At 37.9% G+C, this 17,464-nt stretch overlaps 1 protein-coding gene across 3 annotated transcripts in view; it reads left to right on the top strand.

The window, feature by feature from the left end:
• The window catches only part of CEP112 (centrosomal protein 112kDa), a 567,477-nt gene that overhangs the window by 432,203 nt on the left and 117,810 nt on the right, over positions 1–17,464 (top strand). For all 3 annotated transcript variants that reach the window (XM_011944093.1, XM_011944768.1, XM_011945463.1), the window contains one exon: positions 15,206–15,268. In XM_011944093.1, coding sequence (XP_011799483.1) covers positions 15,206–15,268 — 63 coding nt within the window. The remainder of the gene's footprint in view (positions 1–15,205; positions 15,269–17,464) is intronic.

Genomic DNA, 17,464 nt, shown 5'->3' with positions numbered 1-17,464 from the left:
AGTAGAGATAGGGTTTCACTATTTTAGCCAGGATGGTCTCAATCTCCTGACCTCATGATCCGCCCACCTCAGCCTCCCAAAGTGTTGGGATTACAGGGGTGAGCCACCATGCCCGGCCTTATTAATGTTTTATAGTTTTCAGTGTACAGGTCTTTCCTTGGTTAAATTTATTCCTAAGTATTTTATTTTATGTATTTAATTTTTTTCTTTGTTTGTTTGTTTGTTTGTTTTGAGACAGAGTCACGCTCTGTCACCCAGGCTGGAGTGCAGTGGCCGGATCTCAGCTCACTACAAGCTCCGCCTCCCGGGTTCACGCCATTCTCCTGCCTCAGCCTCCAGAGTAGCTGGGACTACAGGCGCCCGCCACCTCGCCCGGCTAGATTTTTGTATTTTTTAGTAGAGACGGGGTTTCACCGTGTTAGCCAGGATGGTCTCCATCTCCTGACCTCGTGATCCGCCCGTCTCGGCCTCCCAAAGGGCTGGGATTACAGGCTTGATTTTTTTTTTTTTATGTGATTGTAAATGAGATTGTTTTCTCAGTTTCTTTTTTGGCTACATTGTTATGTATAGAAATGTCATAAATTTTTATATGTTGATTTTATATCCTGCAACTTTACAGAGTTAACTTATTCGATCTAATAGTTTTTTTGTGTGAAATCTTTGGGATTTTTTACATATAGGATCATGTCATTGTAAATAGAGATAATTTTACTTCTTTTTTATCCAGCTTGAATACCTGTTATTTCTTTTTATTGTCTAATTCTTCTTCATAGCACCTCCAGTACTCTGCTAAGTAGAAGTGATAAGAGTGGGCATCCTTACCTTATACCAGATCTTAGAGAAAAAGCTTTCAGTTTCTCCCCATTGATGATGAGGTTAGCTGTGCGTTTTACTCAAATAGCCTTTATTATGTTGAAGAGCTTTCCTTCTATATCTAAACTGTTAAAAGTTTTTATCAAATCAGACATTGAGCTTTATTGAATGCTTTTTTGTTAATTGATATGATCATGTGGTTTGTTAATGTGATATATCACATTGATTGATTTGTGTATATTAAACCAGCCTTGCATGTCAGGGGTAAAACCCACTTAATCATGATGTATTAATGTGTTGTTGAATTTGGTTTGCTAATATTTTATTGAAGACTTTTGCATCAATGTTCTTCAGAACTGTTGGCCTGTAGTTTTCCTATGTTGCTTTCTCTGGCTTAGGTGTCAAGGTAATGCTGACTCATAATATGTGTTAGGAAGTAGTGTTGACCCTTGAACAACACAGGTTTGAACTGCATGGGTCTACTTATCTGCAGCTTTTCTTCTGCCTCTGCCACTCTTGACACTTCTCAGCCTACTCAACATGAAGATGTCAAGGATGAGGACCTTTAGGATGATCTACTTCCCACTTAATGAATATTAAATATATTTTCTCTTTATTATTATTATTATTATTATTATTATTATTTTTGAGACAGAGTCTCGCTCTGTCGCCCAGGCTGGAGTGCAGTGGCGTGATCTCGGCTCACTGCAAGCTCCGCCTCCCGGGTTTATGCCATTCTCCTGCCTCAGCCTCCCCGAGTAGCTGGGACTACAGGTGCCCGCCACCTCGCCCGGCTAGTTTTTTGTATTTTTTAGTAGAGACGGGGTTTCGTCCTGTTAGCCAGGATGGTCTCGATCTCCTGACCTCGTGATCCGCCCGTCTCGGCCTCCCAAAGTGCTGGGATTACAGGCTTGAGCCACCGCGCCCGGCCTCTTCTTTATTATTTTTATAACATTTTCTTTTCCCTAGCTTACTTTACTGTAAGCGTAAAATATAGAATAAATGTAATATATAAAATATGTGTTAATTGATTGTCTATGTTATAAGTAAGGCTTCCAGTCAACAGTTGGCTGTTAGTAGTTAAGTTTTGGGGTAATCAAATGTTGCATGCAGGGTTTTTACAGCATTTTGGGGGTGATCAGCACCACTAACCCCCATGTTGTTCAAGGGTCAACTGTATTATCCAGCTCTTTCTTTTGGAGGCATTTAAGAAGTATTAATTATTTTTTGAAAGTTTGATAGAATTCAGCCATGAAGCCATCTGGTCTTGGGCTTTTCTTTCTTGGGAGATTTTAAATTATTACTTCAATCTCTTCCTTTGTTATTGGCCTGTTCAAGCTATTTCTTTTTTATTCAGCCTTCTTCAGTTATATTTTCCTAGGAATTAATCTATTTACCCCAGATGATGAACTATGTTGATATATAATTGTTAATAATAGTCCTTTATGATCTGTTTCATTTCTGAGAACATCTGTTGTAATGTCTCCACTTTCATATCTGAGTTTATATATTTGAATTTTCTCTTTCTTTCTTTTTTTAGCTAGTCTAAGGGTTTATCAATTTTGTTCATTTTTTCAAAAACCAACTCTTAGTTTTATTGTTTTTTGTGTGTGTGTTTGGTTTCTCTATTCTCTATTTGTTTTATTTCTTTTCTGGTATTTATGAATGTCCATCCTTCTGATAACTTTGGGTTTAATTTGTTCATTTTCTAATTCTGTGAAGCATAATGTTAGGCTATTTGGGATCTTCTTTTTTAATGTAGACATTTATTGCTATAAACTTTCCTTTTATGGGAAGTTTATGCTTTTGGGCATCCCGTAGGTTTTGGTATGTTGTGTTTTCATTATCATTTGTCTCAAGATATTTTTCAATTTTTCTTTTGATTTCTTCTTTGACCCATTGGTTATTCAGAGCCAGTTATTTAATTTCCACATATTTATGAATTTTCCAAAATTAATTCTGTTATTGATTTCTAATGTTATACCATTGTGGCCAGAAATACTTGATATGATTTTGATCTTCTTAAATTTAAGACTTGTTTTATGGCTCACCATATGATCTATACTGGAGAATGTTCTATGTGCACTAAAGGAGAATCTATATTTTGCTGCTGTTAGATAGAAAGTTATATATAGCCCATTTTGTCTAAAGCACAATTCAATTTCAGTATTTCTCTTTTAATTTTCTGTCTCATTGATCTGTCTGTTGTTGCTGGCGGGTATTGAAGTCCCCACTATTATTGTATTGCTATCTATTTCTCCCTTTGTGTCCATTAATATTTGCTTTATATATTTAGGTACTCTAATGTCTAATGTCTAATGCATTCTAATGTCTAATACATATTTACACTTGTTATATCCTCTTGATAAATGTCCTCTTTATCATTAGTGACCTTCTTTGTCTCTTATGAAAGTTTTTGACTTGATGTCTATTTTAAATCTAAATATAACCACTCCTGTTCTCTTTTTTTTAACCATTTGCATGGAATATCTTCTTCCCTCCCTTCACTTTCAGCCTATGTATATCCTTAAAGCTAATGTGGGTCTCTCATAGGAAGCATATAATTGGATCTTGATTTTTTATTCATTAAACCACTCTGTGTCTTTGGATTGGAAAATTTAGTCCATTTATAATTACTGACATTTAAGGACTTACTATGGCTGTGCTGTTTATTGTCTTCTGGTTGTTTTGTATATCCTTTGTTCCTTTTTTCCTTATTTGCCATCATGATTTGGTGGTTTTCTATAGTGCTAGATTTTATTCTTTTTTCTTAATTTTTTGTGTATCTGCTATAGTGTTTTGCTTTGTGGTTGCCACAAAGCTTACGTAAAACATCTTATAGTTATGTAATAATTGACTATTTTACACTGGTAACAACTTAATTTTTGCCACATACAAAAACTCTAAACATTTATCCTTCATCCTGCTTGATCTAGTCTGCTGTTGAAGCTCTCTGTTGTTATTTTTAAACTTCATTTATTGACTTCTTTAGGTCCAAGATTTCTGTTGGTTCTTTGTTATGATACCTATCTCTGTTTAATTTCTCATTCAGATCATAAACTGATTGATATCATCAAATTGTCTCTCTGTGTTTTCTTGTATTTTTTTTGAGTTTCCTTTTCTTATTTTGAATTCCTTTTCAGACAATTCATAAATTTTCTTTTCTTTGGGGTCAGTTACTAAAGAATTATTGTGTTCTTTGGTGGTGTCATATTTCCTTCCTTTTTCATGTTTCTTGTGTTTCTGAATTGATGTCTTCACATCTGATGAAACGGTCACCACTTCCAAACTTTACAGAGTTACCTTCATAGGAAAAGACTTTCATCTGCAGATAGGCCTTAATGTGCTGATTGAAAAGGGTGTGCTGGCCCTGCTTCTGAATAGATGCAGTGGTCAAGCCTCCCTGCAGCTTCTTCAGCTGTGATCAGTATCACAGATGACTGAGGGTACCTCAGTGCCCTAGGCTATAAGAGTTTAGGGCAGCAATGGCAGCAACAGACTATGAGAGTTGACAGTAGCAGGGACTCTTGGGGTCCTTCTGTTTAAATGTTCCCCACAATAGAGACTCTTAGCTGAGGGAAACTCTCTTGGTATCGGGTCTAACATGGCTTGCAAGCAGCCATAGCAGTTTCGGGCTTTTGTGAGTCTTGCCTCCAGGAGCTTGACCAGATTCTCACCTTGAATATTGTGGAAAAAACCATTTGTGCTTCTGGCAGGGGGAGGAGAAAAGTGACCATTGTGAAATACACCAGAGCACTTTGTTGCCCTTCACAAAGCCTACCAAGAAAAACTGTTTTACAAGCACCTAAATTATTGGGGATTTTTCAGAGCCTAACCAATCTGGGGGAAAGGAGATAACCACCTACAGCCAACTCTAGCCTTCTGTGTGGGGGATGGAAAATGCACAAGTCCAGCTGTATCAAGTAATCACTTTGGATGTCAGTGGCCTAAACATACCAATTAAAAGACAGAGATTGTGAGAGTGGATCAAAAAATAAGACCCAACCATATATTGCCTCCAAGAAACCTGCTTTAAATATAAGACCTATATAGGTTTAAAGTAAATGGATCAAAAAAAAAAAAATACCATGCTAACACTAAACAAAAGAAAGAGTTAGTGGTTATATTAATTTCAGGTAGAGCAGACTTTAGGACAAAGAAAGTTATCAGGGATGTGGTAGCCATTACATGATGATAAACGGCTTAATTCTCCAGGAAGACATATCAATCCTTAACCGGTGTGTATGTACCTAACAGAACATCAAAATACATGAGGCACAAAAAACAAAAACAAACAAACAAACAAAAACTATTTGAGGCAAAAACTGATAGAACTGCAAGGAGAAATAGATGGATCTACTATTATAGTTGTAGACTTTAATACCCACTATCATAAAAGGACAGATCCAGAAGGCAGAAAAATCAGTAAGGACATAGAATCAACTGGAAATAATGGATATCTTGGACTACTTCATCCAACAGCAGCAGCATACACATTCTTTGCAACCTCACATGGACCATTCCCCAAGATAGACTATATTCTGGGCCATGAAACATATCTTAACAAATTTAAAAGAATAGAAATCATACAATATCTGATATCAGACCACAATGAAACTAAACTAGAAATCAACAGAAAGATAGCTGGAAATCCCCAAATACTTTGGGATTATATAACACACTTTAAAAATCACATGAGTCGAAGAAGAAATCTAATATAAATTTTAAAATATTTTGGGCTAAATGAAACCACAACTTACCAAAATTTATGTGATATGGAGAAAGCAGTGATTAAAGAGAAATTTATAGCATAGAATGCATTTATTAGACAAGAATATCTAAAATCAATAGCCTAAGCTTTCATTTGGGAAGCAAGAAAAAGAAGAGCAAATTAAATCCAAAGTAGCAGAAGAAAGGAAATAATAAAAATAGAGCAGAACCGAGGGCAGTGTCATGTAACTGTAACCCCAGCTACTTGGGATGCTGGGGAATCCCTTGAGCCTAGGAGTTTGAGTCCAGCCTGAGCAACATAGTGAGACCCTGTCTTTTAAAAAAAAATTAAAAAATTAAAAAGAATTAGAGCAGAAATCAATGAACTTGAAAACAGGAAATCAGTAGAGAAAATCAATGAAACCAAAAGCTGGTTCTTTGAAAAGATCAATAGATTTGATAGGCTTTCACCATGCAAACTAAGAAAAAAAGAAAGAGAATATAAATTACTAATAAAAGTAATGAAAAATGGGATATCACTGAAGAGCCCATGAGCATTGTAAGGATAATAAATAAATACCATGATCAATTCTATGCTTATAGATTTGATAACCTAGACACAATCTGCCGAAAACACAATCTGCCAAAAGTCACACAGGAAGAAAAAAATAATCTGAATGGATATATCTATTAAGGCAATTGAATCAATAATTAATGACCCTCCTTTTTCAAAACAGAATACATCAGGCCTACATGGATTCAATGCTGAATTCTGCCAAACTTTTAAGGAAGAAATTATACCAACCCTCTACAATCTATTTCAAAAGATAAAAGCAGAGGAAATAATTCGTAACTCATCCTGTGAGGTCAGCGTTACCCTGATACCAAAACCAGACAGAAACATTATAAGACAAGAAAACTATAGACCATTATATTCCATTAACATAAATGAAAAAATCTTTTAACAAAATTTTAGCAAATTGAATCTAACAATGTACAAAAAGAATTATACACCACAGCCAAGTGGGATGTATCCCAGGTATGCAGGGCTGTCTCAACAATTTGAAAATCAGTGAATGTAATCAATCACGTCTATGTGATCACATGATCATATTAATAGATGTAGAAAAATCATTTGATAAAATTCAGCAGCCATTCATGAAAAAAAAAATCTCAGCAAACTAGGAATAGAGGAGAACTCCCTCAACTTGATAAAGAACATCTACAAAAACCTACAGCTAATATTGTACTTCATGGTGAGAAACTAGAAGCTTTCTCTCTAAGATCAGAAACACCACATTGATTGTGATTCCCCTCTCACCACTCCTTTTCAGCATCAAAGAAATCTTAGTTAATGCAATACACAAGAAAAGGAAATAAGAGGTATACAGATTGGAAAGGAAGAAATAGAACTGTCTTTGTTTGCAGACAGCATGATTGTCTGTGTAGAGAATCCAAAAGAACTGACAAACTCTTGGAACTGATTAGTGATTATAGCAAGCTTACAGGATGCAAGGTTAGTGTATAAAAATCAACTGCTTTCATTTATACCAGCAATGAATAAGTGGAATTTTAAACTAAAAACACAATACTATTTACATTAGTACCCTCAAAATTAAATACTTAGATATACGTCTATAATAACTGTCCCTGACTTACAAAGGTTCAACTTAAATTTTTTTTTGACTTTACGATGGGTTTATTGAGGTATTAAATGCATCTTCTACTTAAGAAATTTTGTACTTACAACAAATTTATCAGGATGAAATGCCTTTGCAAGTCAAGAACCATCTGTATGTATGAGATTTATATGATGAAAACTGTAGAATTCTGATGAAAGAATCAGAGAAGAATTAAATCAAAGAACAACTAAATGAGCGCTTACCTCATTTATTTCCCTTTTCTTTGGGTCACAATCCACTGCTTCCTGTTGCCTAATATCCTAAATCAGTTTCTCCTTTGTTTTGTCCAGTTTTCTTGTTGTTTATTGTGGCAGATAAAATGTGGTCCCAGTTACTTCATCACAGCCAGGGCAGCAGTCATGAATTTTATTGTTTTACAAATTTGCACATTTATTTTGAAGTAAAATACAGATATTTTCAAGTATGAATGTTCTGTAAATATTTTAAATTAAATATAAATATTTGTTATAAATTTTCTAAATATTTTTGCTGGTAGGATGGTGCAGAATTTTACCAGGCTGGCCATGACTGGATTCATAGTGTTGCATGAAAGGGGACTCCATCCAGACCCCAAGAGAGGGTTCTTGGATCTTGCGCAAGAAAGAATTCAGGGTTGAGTCTGCAAAGTAAAAGCAAATGTATTAAGAAAATAGAAGAATAAAAGAATGGTTACTCCACAGACAGAGCAGCCCTGAGGGCTGCTGGTTGCCCATTTTTATGGTTATTTCTTGATTATATGCTAAACAAGAAGTGGATTATTCATGCCTCCCCTTTTTAGACCATATAGGGTCACTTCCTGGTGTTGCCATAGCATTTATAAACTGTCATGGTGCTGGTGGGAGTGTAGCAGTGAGGATGACCAGAGGTCACTCTCGTCGCCATCTTGATTTTAGTGGGTTTTGGCCAGCTTCTTTACTGCAACTTGCTTTATCAGCAAGGTCTTTATGACCTGTATCTTGTGCCTACTTCCTATCTCATTCTGTGACTTAGACTGCCGTAACCTCCTGGGAATGTAGCTCAGTAGGTCTCCACCTCATTTTACCCAGCCCCTATTCAAGATGGAGTTGCTTTGGTTCATACACCTCTGACAATAGTGTTCCAAGAAGTTTCAAATAGATGCCTACAAAGCTTTTGAATAGAAAGTACTGCATAATCTTCTGAGCTTTATGCCATGTTTCAAGAATCTGGGAAACATTCTTGCTTTCTTCATCCTAAAACAACTATTTTATTCAGACACTTATGCTATTATATTTAAAAGATATTTGAAGATGTTAAAGATGTAGCTATTATATTTTAAAAATTTCATTGTAAGATCTGGGTTTGCCTTAAATATAAATATTTTAGACAAATCTCCTAATTTTCTTCTCTCCAAATCACCTTCCTGGAAATCATGAATGCCTGAACCTTCACCATTAATGGTAGGAAATGGAAAATAAAGGAATGAAGGACTTTTTAAAATTGAGGCATAATGCAAATAAAAGGGTAGCACATTAAGATAATTACCAACCATGGACACTTTTGTAAATTTTCCCCCTTTCTAATTGAGTTTTAAACCCAAGATTTTGTTAGGAATTACATAGGGAAAGTGAACCAATATATTGGGCTCTTTAATAAGGAGAATGATCTGAGGAAGTAGCCCTAGAAAAACAGATGAGAACTGAGTACTGTCTGGAGGAGGATGGGCACAACCAATCAGAAATGGCAATAGTGAGAAAGAACCAAAGATGAAAACAACAACCACCAGTACTACTACTACTATTTCTACTACTACTTTGCTCACTTCAAAGTTGTGGTGCCATCCTCTTCTGTTATATATTTGTTCAGGTTATGCCACTGGTAGTTGTTTGAAAATTGTGTTTCTATATACAAATGATAGCTATAAAAATAAGACTTGGTTTAAAATAACTAAGCCTTCCTTTAAGCAGGGAAATGAAATGTACACTCAGTACCATCTTGATACTAAAACTATTCAAGAAATGCTTTAGGGACAGTTTGCCTGATAAGTTAGCCACGAATTTTCAACCGTGATAAACCAGAGCTGTTTAGATTTATATAAGAGGGGTTCAGGAATTCAGACAGCTATGATTTAGGCTCAAGTAAGTATTAATAGTAAAAACCTCAAAGGTTGATCAATTAATTTTATTCCTTTGGTTACTTTTATTCTCCAAAGTGTTGATTCTACTCTGTTTAGCTGTTAGCAAGTTCCAGAAATGTTTCTGTATTACAAACTGGCCTCATTTTAAATTCAGCTTTGGCAGTTTCGAGTGGGTCCTGATGCTTCCTGGAGTCCTGGGACTCATACTGGATTTCTCTCTTTTCCCTTTCCTCCTTTTTTTAGATGACTATTTTATACCTTCCTTCCCTTCTGAAATTTCCCAAAGATGTTTTCTACCATCCTCATGCTCAGCTGATGAATCTTTCTTCCTGCTTTGTAGAGATAATGAGAGCAATTGGAAGCTCCCATCGCTGTTCCTGGGGAATCATTTGCCTGGACTTCCAGCAAAGGCCATCTCCTCCCCTCGTGCTCGAGGTCCCACCCCGTAGTAGTTGGCTTGGGCTGCTGTAACAGAGCACCACAGACTAGGTGGCTTAAAACATGAAAATTCATTCTCTCACAACTCTAGAAGCTAGAAGCCCGAGATCAAGGTGGTGTCAGGATTGCTTTCTGGTGAGGCCTCTCGCTGCATTCTTGCTGTTTCTTTACAAGGCATTTCCTGTGTGTGTGTACAGAGAGAGATAGGTGTCTCTTCCTCTTCTTATAATGACACCCATCCTCTTGGAGTAGGGCCCCACCCTTATGACTTCATTTTACCTTAATTGCCTCGCCAAAGGCCCTATCTCCAAATACAGTCAAATTGGGGTTTAGGGTTGCAACATAACATAGGAATTTGGGGAGGACACAGTTCACTCCATGACATATCCCTCCCGTTAACTCAAGGACATGTCTCTAGGAAAGCTCTGGCATCATCTGGTTTTTCCCCCCTCTCTACTGCTAGATCTTTCCTGTCGGCCTACAAACATGCCGTTAATTTCCTCAGCTTACCAAAAAACAAAACAAATCATCTCTCTATTCACCCATTTCTTGGATAGCTTCCATCTCATTTCTCACCTTCCTTTATAATAAAATTCTGAACAAATTCCAGTGCCTCTCCTCTCTGAACTTCCTTTAATCCAACTGTCATGTCTCCCACTACAACAAAATTTCTTTTATCCTTATCACCAGTGATCTCCATGTTGCCAAACTGATGTGATCAATTCTCAGGCCTCACTTTCTATGGCCTCCCCATAGCATCTGACACAGCTGAGTAGTCCTTGAAACACTTTTCTTCACTTGGCTCAGGATGACATTATTATCCTGATTTCTTTCTTTTCTTTTGTTTTCTTTTTTTTTTGAGATGGAGTCTTGTCAGGCAGGCTGGAGTGCAATGGCACGATCTCAGCTCACTGTAGCCTCCACTTCCCAGGTTCAAGTGACCCTCCTCCCTCAGCCTTCCAAGTCGCTTTAATTGCAGGCACCCACCACCAGCTAATTTTTTTGTATTTTTAGTAGAGACGGGGTTTCACCATGTTGGTCAGGCTGGTCTCGAACGCCTGACCTCAGGTGATCCACCTGCCTTGGCCTCCCAAAGTGCTGGGATTACAGGCGTGAGCCACCAGCCTATCCTGATTTCTTGACTCTCTGGCTATTACTTCTGTTTCCTCCTCATGTCCCAGCCTCCTAACATTTGTAGGCCCAGGGCTGAGTATACTTAGACCTCTGCTTTGTTGTGTGTATACTTGGGATCTCATCCAGTATATACACTGGAAATCTTGGGATCTTATCCAGTAGCATGGTTTCACACACCCTGTATAAACTGATGACTTTTGAATTCAAAGTTTTAACCTAGACCTTAAACCATAAACTCGAGACTTGAATACCCAAATACTTCAATACTGCACATTTAATAGGCATCTCCAAGTTTAATAAGTACAAATTGATCTCTTGATCTTCTCTGCAAAAACCTATTTCACCTATAGTTTTTCCTATGTTAGGTAATGACAACTTCATTCATCTGGTTGCTTAGGACAAAAATCTTGAAGTCATCCTTGACTCATCTCTTTCCATTGTACAGTATATCCAGTTGGTTCTACTTTCTAATTTTTTTCCAAATCTGACCCCTTCTCACCACCTCCTCTATTGCCATCCTAGATTATTTGCAGTGCCCTCCTAACTGTCTTATTTGCTTCATTCTTGCCTCAAACAAAAGCTGGAGTGGCCTTATTAATACCTTATTATTCACCATTTTGGCCAGGCTGGTCTGGAACTCCTGGCCTAAAGTGATCTGCCTGCCGCAGCCTCCCAAAGTGCTGGATTACAGGGGTGAGCCACTGTTCGCAGCCTCCATACTGTGTCTTGAACATGCTGTGCATGCCTCTGCCTCAAGGCCTTTGTGCTGATTCTTCCTTCTGCCTGGAATGCTCTTTCTCTAGAGATTACCCTCATCCCCTACAGGTTTTTGTTCATACGTCAACCTCTCAGGGAGGCCATCTGTTACTTCAGTATTTTTAAAATTATAAAGTACCCCCTAACTTTTATCACTTCCTCTCTCTCTTTCCTGATTGATATTTCTCCATAGCACGTGCACCATAGAACTTTTCAAAGTTACTTTGTTTACTCTCTAGATGTTTCATAAAAATAGAGAGGGATTCTTGGCTGTTTTGTTCATTGCTATTGTCCAGCTGCCTACAGTGGATGAATGAATTGGATATTTAGTTATAAAGGAGCTTCATTGGGTTTGTGAGATTTGGGAACTGGCCATAAGCTCTTGAAGAGTAGCTGCCACCAAGACACAGGCTTTCCTGCATTAATTATTATCTGTGACTCCAGCATTTTTAGGGAAAAGTAACCTCATCTTTACGACACTAGAATTAATTTTTAGATTTTCTAGTGGGTGAATGAATATTTTTAAAACACTTAAAACAGTGCCTGGGACATGGTATGAGCTCTATAAGTGTTTATTTTAAAAGCAACAAATACTTTATTAAGCATTTTGTGACCAAAAAAATAGTGACAGAATGTGAGCCAAGACAAATAAACCTCAAGAGGTTCAGAGTAGCCCTAATTCTGATGGAGAGCGGCTTTAATCATCATAGAGCTGAAGTCAAGTCTGATGACTTACTAGAAAAACAGCAATAGTCACATGCCCTCTCTATTCTGGAAGAAGCAAAACTACCCTGTATACTCAATGGGATTATAGATACAAAGAGATTTATGGAATGAACTCTAAAGAATTGGTTTTAAACTTAAGTCCATAAAAAAATGGTTATGAAAAGAAAACTTCAGAGGTATGGACTGAGGCGATAGAAGAGGAAAAGAGCTTGTATGACATCCACTCATTCGTTAGATGAACAATTGTGCCCCAAACACTATGTTAGGGGCTAGGAGCTGCCTTCTAGGATCTCATAATCTAGTAGGAGAGAGACAGATTAACCAATAGTGACCAATTCAGCCTTAGTACTGCCATAGAGGTGAGCCTAGAGTGGGCCGTGAGCATTGGATTGCTTCCTCATCCTATTTGTGATACGAAAATAAACAAATCAGTTGCTTCCAACTAAAGGTAGTTGGAACAGAGCTCACCTGTTTTTATCTCTACTCCCTGTGGAAGTCTCATCAAAATGAAAGTAATGAAATTTAAAAAGGCGTGAACCAGTGGTTTTTAACCTCAGCTGAACTTTTGAAATAGCAGCAGAGATTTTAAAAAAATCTTAGTGCCCAGCCTGTAGCCCAGACAAATTGAATCAGAACCTCTGCAGGTGAGACTCAGGTATCAAGATTTTTATGCTATAATATTTTTCAAAGAAAATAAGAGACAACCTTACACATAAGAAATCAATAGCACTGAGAACTTGAAAAAGGCTGGGCCTGAAATTAACTTAGCAGAACTAAGAATCCTAAAAACTGAGCAATTCCTGGGGCAAGGGAGGCTTGAAGGATACCAATTAGAAGCAGCAAGATCTTTCCCGTGGTAGAACTTTGGGAAAGTTCAGGAATTGGAGAGACTGGGTATGGGGTGAAGTGAAGACCTGGAAGATTGGTTGAAAGTCTGTATTTGGAGCAGAAAGCCCAGATTTTATCCCAAGACTGCCCCATCCCTACCCCTGGTTTGCTCTGTGGAGATATGGAATGAGAAAGGGCCTCAGGTATAGTTGAGGGGAAATGTGAGGCTGGCCTTGCGCTAGAGTCACTCTCCTGAACATCTCGGTGCCCTTCTGAAAATACTGGCCATCAGATTAGTGCTGCCTGGCAGGAAACTGGAGGATGCAGCTCTGGGCAAACTGATCCAAGAGGGAAATCCAGTCAGATGCTGGCATGGGAGAGTGCAGGCCCCTTTGTAGCATACCCTGTGGTGATTCCCACCCATCCACAAACCCGTCCACATGCAAGATTCTTCTATACAGCTTTGGAGGCCTCACTTTGAATAAGAAAGGACATCAAAGATCACCAGATATTTGAGGAAAGTATCTAAAGTGAAAGACAAGGACCAAAACAGACAGGTGAAAGTAAATAAACAAAGGGAACTCAGAAAAAAAAAAAAAAGCACATTCTACTGAGCAGGAAAAAATTAAAATATATGTGTCGATAGATAGTTATAGACATATAGACAGATAGCTGATGGATGGATGGATGGATGGGTAGATGGATGGATGGATGAAAGGAAGGAAAGATAGATAGATAGATAGATAGATAGATAGATAGATAGATAGATAGATAGATAGATAGATAGATATCAGGACTATATTGCAAGGCATGATGCAGTGCTCTCACTGGTGGAGCACCTGTGCTCAGCAGCCAAAGTGTGAGTTTCTGTCCTGGCTTCATCACTTCCCAGCTGTATGATGCTGGGCAAGTTACTTACCCTCTCTGTGCCTTAGTTTTCTCATCTGTAAAAAGAGGGATGATGATGATGATGCTGTTCAAATAACAAAAAGGAACTGTTGGAAATTATGAATATGATGGCAGAATATAAAGTTTTAGGTAAAAGTTGAGGAAATTCTAAGAATAATCAAAAAGACAAAGAAATGGAACATAGAAACAACAAGAAAAAGAGACACTAAACCTAAGAGGTACAAAATCAGAGTTGCAGGGAGAGACATACACAGGGAGAGAGACAGACGGACAGACAGAGAGACAAGAGGAAATCATGAGAGTAATGACCAACCTTTCCCAGTAGTGAAGGACATGAGTTCAGACTGAAAGAGCCTCTTTAGTGCCCCCATGATTGATGGGAAAAAGACCCAGTCTAGGGCACGACACTGTGACATTTTTAAACACTGACGATGAAATAAAGATCCCAAAAGTTTCCAGAGAGCAGAAAACAGATCACATAAAAAGAATTGGAACTTGAGTGGCAGAGGGGATAACCAAGTTCTAAGCAATGTGGACTGATTCTAGAAAGGCCACCCTATTTCCAGGACATAAAACTTGTTTGATTTAGATACATTTGTCACTGTAAAAAGTAGCTCTTATGCATTTGGCAGAGTCGGGGCTCAACTCTTTGCTCAGTGATTCTCAAAATCCCATCTCTCCTTTGTCCAGAAGCATCTATTTCTTTTATTTTTTAATTAACGTGAAAAAGTATTAAATTTACCTTACTTTCCTCTTCCTCCGCTTCCCTCTCTCTTTCCCTTGCCCCTCTTGTTTCTTCTCCCTTTCCCTTACTTTACCTTCTGAGCCTTCATACTTTTGCTGCGTCTATTTCTGTCTCTCTTTCTCCGTTTCTCTTTCTATCCACAGAAGTCTTATGTTTGTCTAATAATTGGCAGAAGAGATCTTTTTTTTTTTTTTGCTTTTTAAGTGATGAATAGTTGGCGTCACATCAAAGACAAGCCCTGTGGTTTTCTGGCTGCCCCAGAAGGGCGGTGCAGCTGGCAGGCATCCCAGCTGCCTGGTGATAGGCATGTGGAAGAGATACCAGGCTCACAGGTCACTGTGTATGTGTTCATGTACGTGTGTTTTTCAGGCCAACAGCAGGCTGAAGCAGATCGAGAAGGAATACACTCAGAAACTTGCCAAATCTTCACAGGTAAGCAACATTAAAAGACAGAAAACCAGGTAAAACCAAAACAAAAATGAAACCTCCACATAAAACTTTGGTACAAGTTAAACTTCATTCTTTTCAGTTTTTTTGTGAAATGGTATCATATTTTTATGTGTATACAAATAAACAGAATATGGTTTTAATATTTCAGTCATTAAAAATCAAGAAAAATTAGGCGTATTTAACCACTTGAAACGACACACACATGCGCGCGCGCACACACATACACACACACACACACACGCATACTCAGATGTTGTAAAACCAGCCTGTACACTTGAACAAGCCCAGGCTGAAACATACTTCACAAGGACAGGAGATATACACCTACATTTATGATGTAAGCAGTTTGGTACTATCTGTGCTTTTTTGGTAATATTCCATTTTGCTCTACCTAAAGGCTTCTTCAAACAAAATTCAAAATGATAAATAATTCTAGGTTAAGTCTGCAGCTCAACTGTTGACTCCTTTTGGGAAAAAGAGAATTCTAAGTCCCTACATCCATAACTTGCTATTTGTACTTACTATTGTAGTTTTAGTATAAGAAAGGCCAATAATTGAATGCCTGTCTCTACTTGAAATACGATGCTCAGAGTACTTTTTCAGCATAAGTTGTTACAGTGATATCCAATAGTATCACTTAAGGAACTCCAAGTATTCCTTACTTGTGTAAGTGATTCTAGAACAAATAAATACTACTTATCTTTACTTTGCAGGTAGGTAGGTAAGTTAAGCCATTTGGTTTTGTAAGCATGTCTAATGATTGGTAAAACAAGCTTGTCTTCATATTTTTTTATATATACAGTGGTATTTGGTAGTAAACTAGAATTTACCATACTACCACATAATGCCACATAATAGTAGTAACAACAACAAAACAATAATAATACCTAATGTTCATGGGGCACTAACCATGTTGACTCATTCAGTCTTTCACAATAACTCTGGAATTAGGAACTATTATTGGTACCATTTTTCCATTTGCGAAAACTAAGATTCAGAGAGATAAGATCACACAAGTTGGCAAGTAACTAAGCCAGGACCCAGTCTGGATCTGACTTCAAAGTGGAAGTTCTTAACCTTAACATTACCAGCCTGGCCCAATCCCTTCCTTTTTTTTTCCCCCCCCCGAGATGGAGTTTCACTCTGTTGCCCAGGCTGGAGTGCAGTGGCGCGATCTGGGCTCACTGCAAGCTCCACCTCCCAAGTTCATGCCATTCTCCTGCCTCAGCCTCCCAAGTAGCTGGGACTACAGGCTCCCGGCACCATGCCCGGCTAATTTTTTGTATTTTTAGTAGAGACAGGGTTTCACCATGTTAGCCAGGATGGTCTTGATCTCCTGATCTCATAATCCGCCTGCCTTAGCCTCCAAAAGTGCTGGGATTACAGGCATGAGCCACCACGCCCAGCCCATCCCTTCCATTTTTAATATGGCAAAACTTTGGTGATAGTTATAAAATTTCATTTTTTTGTTTGTCTGTTTTTGAGACAGAAGTTTCACTCTTGTCGCCCAGGCTGTAGTGTCATCACATGGTCTTGACCCACTGCAACCTCCACCTCCAAGTTGGCTTCAAGCGATTCTCCTGCCTCAGCCTCCTAAGTAGGTGGGATTACAGGCACACACCCCCACACCCAGTTAATTTTTTGTATTTTTAGTAGAGACAGGGTTTCACCATATTGGTCAGGCTGGTCTCAAACTCCTGATCTCATGTGATCCGCCCTCCTCCCAAAATGCTGGGATTACAGGCATGAGCCACCACACCTGGCCTAATATTTCAGTTCTATTAATTCACATCCCATTAGAAAAGCAAAAAGTCTTTGTCCAAATGAAGAGTCATATGTGTTTGTGTAAGAAATGATAATTATGTCTTGATTGCCATTATTCCAACCCTTCCTTGAGGAAAGAACATGGAGAAACATCCTTTTAATCCACTGAAAAAGATTCTTGCAATCAAAAGAAATGTATTTAGGCCAAAAGTTAAAGTTTAAATTAAAACATTAAAAATCCCCAGTTGGCATATCCTAACATCCTGCTTGTTTCGCTTTATGTTAAATGAGGGAAGCAGACCGAGAGTGAGATATAAGATAGCTAATAAAAATGCCTAAATAATGAGAGTGTAAACAGGAGTATTTATCTAAAGGAATGTATGAAGCAGCCTGATTAGTTGATATTAAAACAAA

Source organism: Colobus angolensis, unplaced genomic scaffold, assembly GCF_000951035.1.
Source record: "Colobus angolensis palliatus isolate OR3802 unplaced genomic scaffold, Cang.pa_1.0 Scaffold1, whole genome shotgun sequence".
NCBI classification, from domain to species: domain Eukaryota; kingdom Metazoa; phylum Chordata; class Mammalia; order Primates; family Cercopithecidae; genus Colobus; species Colobus angolensis.
The sequence above is the reverse complement of the archived record's forward strand: the minus strand, read 5'-3'. Positions and strand labels throughout refer to the sequence as shown.